The 12,868-nt window shown below is 42.4% G+C and overlaps 1 protein-coding gene across 9 annotated transcripts in view; it reads right to left on the reverse strand.

The window, feature by feature from the left end:
• Nucleotides 1-12,868, reverse strand: part of NAV2 (neuron navigator 2) — a 385,274-nt gene that overhangs the window by 193,562 nt on the left and 178,844 nt on the right. For 5 of the 9 annotated variants that reach the window (XM_064426224.1, XM_064426221.1, XM_064426223.1 and 2 more), the window contains exon 1: nt 10,015-10,604. The exons of 3 other annotated variants lie outside the window; for them this stretch is intronic. In XM_064426224.1, coding sequence (XP_064282294.1) covers nt 10,015-10,272 — 258 coding nt within the window. In that variant the 5' untranslated portion in view covers nt 10,273-10,604. Of the gene's footprint in view, nt 1-10,014; nt 10,605-12,868 lie in introns of those variants that run through there. One more of the 9 variants, XM_064426219.1, reaches the window with a different exon arrangement.

Genomic DNA, 12,868 nt, shown 5'->3' on the forward strand with positions numbered 1-12,868 from the left:
CCACCACAGGTATTGTCTGCGTAACCAAAACATGCCCATGTGCATGAAAAGCCTGGGGCTTTTTATTTGTTGAAAATTCATTTATATACACTACTAAGAACCACTGAAAAAATTATTTAAAATTCAACTATTTGCCAGTGGAAAACTGAAATTTCAAATTTCTCTTTGCCTAATGCTGTACAATAAACACTGAGTAGATCTGACAGGTCATTGGCTCAGAAATGCTGACACAGCAGCTGAGGGTAGCATCAGTCCCCTCCATCATGTCCAACACCAGTGGACGTTTCTCAGACTGTGAAGGAAAGACATGAAAATCTGTGTTTATCCAACACAAACCCCTCTTCTGCTGAATCTGAGAGCACTCAGGAGGCAATAAAGAGGGCTAATTCTTCCTTAGTTCACACTGCTGTGGCCAAGAGATTAAGTTTCAGCACAAAGCTGAAACGGTGAAAGGAGAGTGAAAAATCTGATATTAAGAAGCCTAGTGAAGGATCTGCTATTAAGAAGCCTAGGAGCTCCACAGACCTTTTGAAAACTATTATTTCAGGTTCCTTGTTTACCTGCTCAACAAGGGGAAGGTGGAATTCATTTTTGTGTTAAAAATAAGGTAAACTGCCTTGCTATCCAACCTGATAAACCAACCCACCGGTCAAACCAGTGGTGGTGACCCACAGGCATGACATCCCATCACACCATACTGTATCTTGGTGGTTGCACCACCCATCAGTCCACATGGTCCAAACCCTACTAGGGGAAGGCCAAAAGACATCTTACAGGCAGAAAAGGAAAATCTACATTGCTGCAGTGTGGGAAATTGCTATATGACTGGTTGGAAACTACTTAGATCCTAGGCAACCACTGCTGTTCCTCTTGAAAAGCAGAAGGAGGTTTGAGTCAGTGAAATAAAGCAAATTCATTACAATTCCCCTGGAGATGCTCCAAAGGGATGAACAGGCTGCTTTCTCCCCTTTCCATCTCCACACTAGAGGACATGGCTCCTTTTTGCCAGCTTTCTTTGGCAGTGCCCATCGGCACATTACTGTGGAGGACCAGACCCCTGTGTGCTCCAGAGCCCATCCCAGAGGAGTAAAATGCAATGATGCCAAAAATACTCCTTCCCAAAATAATCCATCCCAGTTAAGCCTCAGACAAGTCTGGAATACATGTGGCTGTCCTGAGAAGCAGACTGACCTCTGGTTATTGAGCAAGAAAAGCTCAATTTCTAAGCTATTGCATTAAATGGTCAATGTACATTTAATCTTGACACAACTCGTGTCATTTTTTGATTAGTTTTCAAGACTTAAATATCCATGTGTCTCTGGCAAATGGAGAATAATTTAAAACTTAATCAAATTTGTCTTACCACACTGATCCATTAATTATTGTCTCCACCAGTTGCAATCAAAGTTGCATATTGATCACTGTGGATCAAAATGCCAGTACTGAAACTACCTGTAGTTTCCAACAGTGGACACAGCTCAGGTGGAGATGGCTGAAGAAAAAGGAATCTGCTTCTAAATATTTGTTTCAAGATATGAAAGTATAACAAAGTCTTAGCACCCATATTCACCATAAAATATCACACAAACTAGATCAGCAACATGCTATCCCACCAGGGTATTAATTTTGTTCTACCAATAGGCAAGTATATAGAACTAATAGATGGCAGAAAAAGACAATACAATAATTTTTGGTCAGCATTTCCAGAAGATAAGCAATCCTATCAGGAAAGATCCCCTCATTGTGTGAAACAAAAAGGTTTTACTACAACAGCCTTCACGACTGAGAATGTCACTCCATGAGACAAAGAATTATATAAAATTACAATTCCAGCCTCTCACACACCTCTCCCACTTCTCCCAAGAGCAAAGCACGGATGTCCTCAGACAGCTGTTACAGAAGATGTTCTTCCTAAACAGCTCTGAGAAATCTAGTTCCTTTGGCTAAAAGGCCGTGTCGGCCCTTATAATGTTATTTGGGAGATGAGGGAGAACGTGCAAAATTATCAGGGAAGTTGGGTCATTCCTTTTGTTTTGAGAAAATGTAATCAAGCCAACAAGACCCCAGCACAGAGAAGAGCTACTGCTGCTGCCCGAGCAAGTCAGCCTGTTAAGGGCTGGTTTAGGGTTTCTATTTATTTATGGATTATTTACTTCATGAGAAAGCCTAGATAGGCATGACTAGCTCACTTTCTTCAGCAAGTGAGACAAACATCTCCAGGTTTCTCCAAGAGCGCTTCAGAGCCTTCACAGGAAAGCTAAGGCACTTTTGGATTATACCATGGTGTCATTACACAAAGGACAAGACAGAAGAAATGGACCAAGATTAGTGACAGGACAGGTAAAACGAAGACACTTCGGGAGACTCCTTCCCACTGTGAAACTGGCAACTTATAACCACTACTGTAGAGACAAAAAAAAAATCCATGCAAGGAAAAGGACTTATGGAAATATCCAAGACAAAGGATGAACACAAGCTAAAAAATGCAAGTAAACAAGACACTGTCAAAATATGATGATATGACAGTCCAAAACTCAACAGGCACAGGGGAAAAAGTCCTGGTAAGAGTGCATATTTAAATACAAAAAATGGATATTTTTTCCCTTTCAGGCATTGTTTTCCCACACACTGCTTCTATTTCTGAAATAACCCAAAATTAAAATGAAAAATAATCCAAGGATAACACAACTAAAAATACTTTCAACAGGCAAAAAAAAGGTGGAATCAGAATAAAACCTCAGATCTCAGCCCGTTTTAAAATAAGAAGTGACTTGTTTTCTCATTTATTTTAATAGGTGGTTTATTTGTTTTAAGTTTTAGCAGTTATTTCCATGTCTTTGAAAAACTGAAGAAACTGAGACTGTTTCCACAAGCTATTTCAGAAAAAATAATTTACAGATAAAATTAGAGGCATACAACTAAGTGCCAAGTGTTTGACTGAATTCCAGTTCTTGGTGAATGGAAAACCAGCAGCTTCCTGTTACAAAATGTACCAACAGTTCATGTCTAATAATACACATATCTAACCATTTATATACTTCAAATATAGATGTTTCTAAAAATAATATTAAAGCAGGGCATTTTTAGCCAGGTGAATTTCTCAGGAGAATGAGATTCTACAGTTTGCTGCAAGGAAAAAAATAGATTAATGGGTTAAAATTTTAAGCGCATCTCTTGATTTATACCAAAATAAAAAGTAGAAGATTTAGCTCCAAACCTTCAAGAAAAAAAAAAAACAGACAGGGAAAAAAGGTCAAGAGCAGAACACACACCTTTCCATTAAAGGCTCAGCTATCGCTTAATTCACAAATGTATCTTCTTAAACAGCACTTACAATATTTATCCTGTTGCAAACTTGGAAAGTTCAAGCAAAACAATTATTGATTTAATCACCTCCTTAATTTCTTCCACTTTGGTAAGAAGAGGGAACTTGTAGGCTAGAAGCATTAAAATACTCTACAAATTGTTCAGAGATTTAAATCTAGTGGTGAGAAAAATCTGCAAAGTGAAATTATAGAGTAAAAAATGTTTCTTGAAGGACTCCTAAAAGCAAATTAAAACCAGCCAATACCAATCCTTGATTTCCAAAACCCAGAACTTAATCCACACTATCCCAGTAAATATAGGCTTTCTTTTCTGATACCCTCTGGACAGGTAAAAAGAGCACAAGTGGTGTTGGTCTGGGGTTTTTTGGTTGTGGTTTTATTGTTGTTGTTTTTTGGTTTTTGGGTTGTTTTTTTGTTTTGTTTGTTTGTTTGGGTTTTTTTTTTTTTTTTTTTTTTTACTTCCTAGATACTTGAAACTTGGTAAAGGTTAATTATTTGTTTATCGGACTTCTTTAGAATCAGTTTGGTTTTTTTTCTTTTTGAGAACTAAAGCTCAGGTTCAGTGCCAGCAGATTTCAAAAGCAGTATGTGTTGTTCTCCTCTATTAATATGCTTGTACCTCTTTCTGCTTGGCATCACTGTGCATCAAGTGTCACAGCAGAAGGTGATAAAAATCACTTGCTAAAGCAGGGACAAAAAAGTGGGAGTGTTCACTTAAAAATTCAACTTAATGGAGTAAACCAACAGTTTCAAGGACAGAAGGAGAACACATGGACACCATATGCATGAGCATTTTGAGCTGTTAACAAGTAGCAGCAAAGGAGAAAGATAATCTAGTATCAAGCGGCTAGCTAGTGATTTTCTATGGAGCTGCAGACTTTCTGACCTTGGATACATTTCTTTGTGCCGTAGCCATCCACTTAACAAATATTCTCCAAAAAATAAGAACAATATCCCTACCTCTAAGGTGCTTTAGGTTAAGCATATTCAAATTTTCAAGCCAGATAGATAGATAGATAGATAGACTGTCACAAGTAAGAGGGGGAAAAAAACATTTTCCAAAATGATAAAAAATCAAATGGAACTTTGAACAAAGTTACTTTACGCAAAGTAACCCTTTGCATATTCTAAATGAAAACTCAATGATTAAAGATACTCTGAACTTATAATGCAATGTTAAACCTGTTGTTCAAATGCAAGAAAAGGTAGCTCTCTATATGAAAAGACAAATCACTGAAAAATCTATGTTAATAATCACAATAAAACAACTTTGGAATTGTTTTCTTGTTTTCTATGAGAACATTTAATCTAGAGCAACATCCCCGCCACACCCCTCGCTCCCCCAGCAATTAAATATTTTTCAGTATGTATCTAGAAATAAATCAAACCCAAGGCAATCATAAATAGCAGAAGAATTTGGCTACTTAGTAGCCTCAAATTGCTTACAGTGTGTAAAAAAAAATTCCATCATAAAGATCCAGCTCAGGCTTTTTTGTAGGAATGTACTTAGGTACATAACTATAATCATATCAACAAGCTCATTAGCACCAATTTCAAATTTGCTTTCTGCTTATGTATTTTGATAGCCTGAATCGATAGTTTTTCTTAGCTTCTCCCAACTTCAGTAAAATCTATCCTTTGGTCATATCCTAAACATGACTCCATAGTTGGTTTCTTCCAACTACAAAAAGCAATCTTTTATGTGAAAGCTATCAGTATGATTGACCATATTTTTCATAATTTCATTTATAATTAGCTCAGCAGTCATTGCAAGACCATATTTCACACCACTGAGGCAGCTCATACAATGGCACTGAAACCAGCTGATGTTCATCTGACTTTAAATTGGGTCCAGATAAAGATTTGCTTGATCCCTATCCCTGCTGCAAGTTGGTTTGGTACGAGAACTGTGAAACGCAGTATCACACACAAAAATGGCTAATGCACGTCAGAAGGGAAGGCATAATTTCTCTGCAATATGCTCCATTAATCTTGCTCTCTATGAAGCTTCACATTGGCAAGACAGTGATATGAAGGTTTAAACAGCTCCAGTTAAAGTTAATGAAAATATAGAAAAATAATTACTAATGTCTGAACTATGTGGCTTCATTTGCATTGCTAATGGCATGGGCACAAGGGGAGTGAGGCAGAGAAGAGAAACCGAGAGCCCACAGATCATGGGTCATGTGTGGCTCATCAAACACCTGATGTGAGCCTAAACTTGAAGTGTGTAAAAAAACGGGAGGAACCTGTTAAGTTAGACAGTTTGAGAGCAGTGCACAGCTGACTGAACTCCCTGGAATGTGCCACCAACCTGGGAATGGCTGTCCACTCCATTTGTATCAGGGAGTTGCAATAGAGCTTCCACACCCTTGTCATCACTTGGACTACAGAATGGGCAATGAGGCAAAAAAAAGAGATGTTTTTAACCTCAACAGGTATGGCAAATGCTTTTGGGGCACACCCCAGGTGTAGATGATCTTGACAAATTAGGAAAGAATCACTAAATAAAAAATCTAGTGTGAGACTAGAAAATAGGGACATCTAGAACACACCAGAACTAGACCATCACAGATCCAGGCTGCCCAACTCAATAAGATCTTCACAAACTGGGAAAGCAGTATGAAGAAAAATCTAGCTGAGATAGCTTGATTTCAGACGATATCTAACCAGTTTTAAACTGAATTATTCAAAAAAAAGGGGTCTAGGGAAACTAAAAAGAGCTCTGTAGACAGCACAAGGAGTTGCAGGAGTTATAGAAATCTTAGGCTTCACCTAGTGTAGGGAAAGAGAAAAGTGAGGGCACCTGTGAGCACCTGCTTGCCCTGTCCACCAGAAGAGAGCAACTGTCTGGTTTTCAGCAAATGAATATTGCAAAGAAATGTGCAAAGAAATACCAATTCCTAATCCCTCCCCTCCCAGCCAAATTAAGCACAACTACTAATTAGGTAGTTGCCAAACACATATACTTTAAACCCAGGTTAAACAGATGTCTCGTAACTTGGAAGTGTTTTAGTGGAAGGGTGGGACCAACCATTTAGCAAGGTCCTGGTGTCTCTAGTGCTGCTTCTGTTACTGAAGGTACAAACAGTGGTTATTTTTTAGGTTCTCTGGAGAAAGAAAATGAAGAAGTTGGAGACTACAACATAGCAGCAATAAACACGGTAATTAAATCTGTAATCTCCTTCAGTGACATTCACAATGGCATGGCAGCAGATTGCCTGCAATGGCATCTTCCTTCTTACATCTGCATGAACAATTACACCACAACCACAGACTCCTAACTGGCAAAGATTTCTTCCTTAAATAACTAATGCAAATTTAGTAGCCAAATGCATCCAACTTTCTCAGAATCACTGAGAAATACCATTCTGTAGATGAGAGATGAGAATCTTGCTATCTACTTGACAGAAGTTTCTCTGGTAACAAAGTTAAATATTTCCAAAACAATTCTCTCTAAATATGGGTAGTACAATTTATTGGCGGTGTTTTCAAATTAGACAAAATAAGTACCAGTGCAACAGTCAGATACTGTTGTGCACAACACAGGGGATTTAATATGGAAAAATAGAGTGTGTGTATCAGTAACAGTAAAATAGGAATGATACTGCCATGATTCATCAACTTAAGATTTCCAACTAGCATTTACAATGGGCTTGATGCTAAAACTCTCAGACCTTTCTTTGGAAAGTGCCTCTGAAATACTCTGAAGTATGCTTTTTCTAAATTGCAGAGCATTTTAAAACACACTGCCCTTATAAAGCCTTAAGGCACAAAACTTCCAGTTATATAAAACCCAGCTAACACACGTAAAACCATATCAAGAGGAACAAAATTAGCAAAACATTTAGAAGTTTTCACTGATACCACATTTGTGAGTGGGACATCTTGAATTTCAGCAGTTTTTTTTTTTAAGTGGTGTTTTAATGAATACCACCTACAGTGCTCATGTTCTCTGAAGAATCAGGTTCTAGAAATCAGGCACCACCTGGCACCAAAAAGCTCATGAACCTTTGCAGTGGTGTGTAAGTGGCTTGAAACATGTTAACCCAGCACTAGAATGTGGTATCCTCACATGCTGGCTTCTGGACTATGCTCTAGACACAGCCTCTTCTTCAGAATAAACAGTCCAATAAGCCACTACATTTTATATTATGTAGTGCAAAAAGGACTTAATCAATGGGATTAAGAACAACCCCCTGAAATATTCCCAGAACCAAGATAGTTAGTCCAAGTTACACAATCTCTCTCTCTCTCTTTCTCCTTCCACCCACAGAGGAGGATGTTCTTTCTTGTGGGCTGAAAATTCTGCATAGGGCAATGGTCCAATTTGTGGATCTAAACTATAAATTCTACTGTAAGAATATCACTTCCATCCCTCACAGGTGATGCCAGGTGCCTGCCCAATAAAATGGTGAGGGTCACACTGGTGCTTCAGATAAGCCACCCAGAGAAGCAAAGTGACCACCCTCAGATTCTCAAGCTATTCAGACCTAGTGCAGTGTTCAAGTCTAAACCTTACTAGGGTTATTATCAGAGAGCACTTTTGTACCTGAATGTAGCAGAAGGTGTTCCAAGATAAAAGCTTCAGCTGCTGACCTGTCAGCTGGCAGCTGTCCATCCATCCTGTTCCTCCTCCCTTGGCAGGGAGGAAGAGTAGGAAAAGGAACGAACAGTGCCCTTGAGACGACATATTTGGAAAAATCTCCCTCTGGATATAGACTGCCATTCCAAATGACCACCCTGAATGGCAAAACCCTGCATGCTTTTGTGGGCAGAAGAATCAAAGCTGGATCAACAAAACTGCTGAACAACAAAAAAATGACTGTGTTTATTCAAGATAATACATAGTGAAAAAAGCCTCACTGGTTCACACCTTAAAAGGTGCTGGTCATCTGCTCAGACTGCCAGCCAGAGGAGGTTACTGAGAATGCAAAGCTTAAGATTCTTCCTGCTGCTGAAGAAATTAAAGATGTAAAATTATCTGACATTTCTTTAGCCAAAATCTTTCTGTGTTCAAATCTAACAAGTTAGCATCAAGACCCTTTCATCATCAAGCTACAAAAAATGGGGTTTGTTCCACATCCTTGCAAGGGTTAAAACCACCAGAGAGTTGCCCTTAGTGCTGCAAATGGCTTCCACTGGCAGATCTCTGTGAGCATAATCTGTTACAAGATGAGAAAGTATTTCTGAATAGCAACCACCCTTTTCAGCAATGTAGATTTCCATGCAGAAACCATGGCACGTGTGAGAGAAAGGGCAGCAGATAATGAGATTTTGCTGATGTTTCATAATCACAAGGACAGACTCAGGCACAAGTGAGAGAGAGCACTTGATTATCTTGTAAAGGCAAGACGTGATGCACAGGTTGATCTGTCTGCTGCCACTACCCTGCATCCGTGCTTGGCTGTCTCCTTTTCCTGCTCTCAGTCCTTCAGGAACTGCTCCAATCATATCTGTCTGGCCTGAGCAGCCCAGTACGTCACCCTGTCTACCAGCAAGGAAAGTGCAGCATATCCTGAAATCAGGGCACACGGTCAAACATGCTCAATCAGTAGGCACATTTATCTGAAGGGAATAGGGTTACCAGGCTACAGATTTCACAATCTAGGTGGTAGGGATGATCCATTATTCTGCAAAGAAGGAAAAAACCAGGTGAGTCTCTGTCATCATTTCCCTCTCTCAGCATAATGGTATCACCTTCCACCGGGCTCAGATATTGGCAGAAGCAGCGTGTAACGTATATGGCTGTTGCCAAAATACATCCCAGGGCTGTACAGCCATCTCTGGAGCTCAGCAATCAATTGTGCTTGCTGCAGCAGCCCATCTGCTCTGCTCCCTCCGCAGCACAGTTACACACACACTGTGCCCATGCAAAGCTCACTGGGGCACGGGGCAGCACGGGGCAGCCCCAGCCACGCTGACAACCTCACCCTGCCCGCAGAAGTTAAACCAGCTGAGCAACGGGCATCTCTCCTCCCTATTCAGCAAGCAACACATATAAAAATACATTAGAAGGCTGACACAGATTAGAGGGAAACCTAAAATGTGTCTATTGATGGTGTGGTGCATCTATGATGTCATGCATGTATAGCATTATACAGGCAATTCCACTTGAGCGTTCATTTCCTACATGTTTAATTTAGCTGCACTGAATGACATGCATATTGTAATCTAGCATCAATCACTGCCTCCCATTCACTCCCCACACAGCTACAAACACAGAACATTCATACAACTAGTGCTCTGGTACAGTACATGACCAAACACAAAACACATTCATGACAACCAGCAATCCTCCCCTAGCCCAGGCACACGAGCCAGCCACAAGCCAACCCTTACACTTAGCACCTACAGAAAGCACACAAAGAACACACCCCACAAACAACATCTCTACCATCTCCCTCCTTTAACCCCCCCCCCCACCTCCCAGTTCAAGCAGAGGCGATGGAGAAAGCAGCACACGCAGCCCCATCCCTCAGCACCCCACATCAGCTCCATTATGCTGACAGAATTACACATGCCACTGTGTGCAATATAAAACATCCCACCACTGCAGACAGATGTTGGCAGACACACACTTCCCTTCCCTGCAATTCCATGCTATTTACCCCAGAAAACCTGCTGCACACTCTCAACACAGAAATAAATTCTCACATACACGCCCCAGCATTTGGTGCCTGCTAACCTGTGTGTCAAATCCATTTTCCACCGAGCTACTCTTCCTTGCTGGGAGGCCATCTCTTGCGTTTTCTTGTCCGTTGGAAGATTTGAGAGGAATCTGGCTGGAATACAATGGCTTCGTCACCTCCACCTTGCTCCCAAACTTCAGGTAACAGGGCTGTGGGATGGTCCTGGCCGTTGGGACATGCAGGATTGGAGCAGCACTGTGTACGGGTTTAGGTAGTCCCGATTTCATTTTGGAGGCTACCAGGATGGCTGGCATTTTCTCTTTCTGCTTTCCTAACACGTTTCTGTCAGCAGCAACAGCAGAGACAGCAGGCAGGGAGAGAGAAAATGACACGTTGGGGAAGCTGTTCTGCTCTAAAGCAGCCTGGTTACTGCAGAGATCTCCAAAATCAGCTTAGAATTTAAAATCAACAATAAAACCAATTAATTTTTTTTCTTTAAAGAGAAAGGAAAAGAGAGGAAAAAAAAAAGAACACCACTTTTAGTCTAAAATATCACCCAGCTTTACGCCAGCCTTCCACCTGCTTCTTCGAATTTTATTTTCAGTTCTTTACCACTGTCCTCTTTCCTATTTCTGCTAGGTAACTTGCTCCTTCCTTTCTCTATCTGACTCCTGCAATTTTCTTGCCTGGAAATGAGAGATTTTCACTCCATTATCTTGTCACTGCATCTCCAAAGTGAGGCAGCCTTGGGGGAAAAAAAAGAAAAAAAAAACAAAAAAAGAACCTGCTGCTGCATATGCTTCCCTTTCCGTACGCACGAGAGAGTGACCGAGCAGGATTTCCAGCTTAAGATGTCCTTCTTCAGTCTTAGCCAAGAAGCAGATGTAGCTCACTGTGTTAATGACTGATGCCCTTGGATACAAGCCTTAGAGAATCAAGCTTCTTAAGCCTAAATAGCTGTGAATAGGACAACGATGCCGGAGCAGAAGGAGAAACGTGCACTGACAACGATTTTTAAATCAAAATATGTCAGTGGCTACAAAATTTCCCGGCTCCCCCAGTGCTGAGCATAAAAACCTGCGGGGGGGGGGGGGGGGGGGGGGGGGGATGGGAAAAAGAAAAGAGATTAAAAATGAAAGCGGTTCAGCAGCGAGAGGGAAGGGAAAGCAGCCGGCAGCCCGTGCTCCCTCCCGCAGTGCAGCGGGCTCCCGCCCGGCGCTGCTCGGCGCGTCCCGGGGGGGCCGGGGCCAGCCGGGCGGGAGGCGGCGGCTGGCCGGCACCGGGCGGGCCCCGGGTTGGTCCTGCCCGCTCCGAGCAGGAACACCACACGAATAAATAAATAAATAAATAACCAACCCAGAAATCGCACCCTCTCTCCGCAGGGGGAGGAGCGGCCTCGGCTCCCGCGCCGGGCAGGGGGACCTGCGGAGCGGAGAGACCTGCAGGGATGGATGGATGGATGGATGGATGGATGGATGGATGGATGGATGGATGGATGGATGGATGGATGGATGGATGGATGGATGGATGGATGGATGGATGGACGGACGCTCCGGGCGCCAGAGGGATGCTCCGGGGGCGCGGCACGGAGCAAGCCGGGTTTCTTTTTGAAATTTTGAAAAAAAAAAAAAATCAAATCAAAACACCTGGAGGTGATTTATTGTTCGTGGCTGTTCGGGAAAAACTCCCGCTGCCAGCATCAGCAAGAATTTGAATAAGTGCAGTGAGTAATCGGCCCTATTATAGCCCTCTTGGCTCTGGGGAGGCTTTCAGTGTCAAGGTTCCTCCTCATGCTGTTCGGTGGATGCCAGGATCTGTTAAAAGCCCCGGATGCCGTGTTCCTGTTCATCCTGACACATTTCAGAGCTGCACATATTCCCCTTCCTGCGCACACTTGCACCATCCCGGACAATGGGAGATTGATTATCCCGGTGCGAATCAAGGGACCAAGTGATGCCTTTCAGACTGCGGGGGGGCATGGGGGACTCATCACCAGGACATACAGTGCCACAGTGCCCAGAAAAGGCTTTGACTTATCCCTCACCACAAGAAAGACATTGAGGGGCTGGAGTGAGTCCGGAGAAGGGAATGAATGGAGCACAAGTCTGATGAGAAGCGGCTGAGGGAGCTGGGAGGGCTCAGCCTGGAGAAAAGGATGCTCAGGTGGGACCCTCTGGCTCTCTACTACTGCCTGGGAGGAGACTGTAATCAGGTGGGAGTCGGGCTTTGTTCCCAAGCCACAAGTGACAGGAGGAGAGGAAATGGCCTCATGTTGTGCCAGGGTAGGTTCAGATGGGATATTAGAAAAAATTTCTTCACTGAAAGGATTGTCAGGCACTGGAATAGGCTGCTCAGGGAAGCATTCACAAAACACGTGGATATGGCACTTGGGGACACGGTTTAGTGGTAATATGGCAGTGCTGAGTTAACAGTAGGTTTGATGATCTTGGAGGTCTTCTCCAACCTTAACAATTCTATAATTATAGGAGGGTGTCTCAGAATAATATTCACAAAACCAATATGAGACATGGAAGCAAAAGGTGCATTTCAATCAAATCTTCATCACAGTTCCGGTTAATTGCTTTATTTCCCTAGTAGGGCTGCTTCCTTCAGCTCCTTATTCCCACCTCATCCACTCCTCAAGTACTGAACCCCTAAGCCACTGCCTGGGTGGCAAGGACAAGAGTGATCCCAGCAAGAAGAGAGCGCTTTGGGTTGGAAGGGAACTTAAAGATTAGAAGTTCCAACCCCTTGCCAAGGGCAGGGACAACTTCCACTCTTCCAGGTTGCTTAAAGCCCCATCCAACCCAGCCTCAAACACTTCCAAGGATGGGGCATCCAAAGAAGCAATGAACCTAAGCCTGAAATGTTTGAAATACACACTGGGTGAAGCGACTCAGCAGGACAAAG

The sequence above is a fragment of the Passer domesticus genome, chromosome 6 (assembly GCF_036417665.1).
Source record: "Passer domesticus isolate bPasDom1 chromosome 6, bPasDom1.hap1, whole genome shotgun sequence".
NCBI classification, from domain to species: domain Eukaryota; kingdom Metazoa; phylum Chordata; class Aves; order Passeriformes; family Passeridae; genus Passer; species Passer domesticus.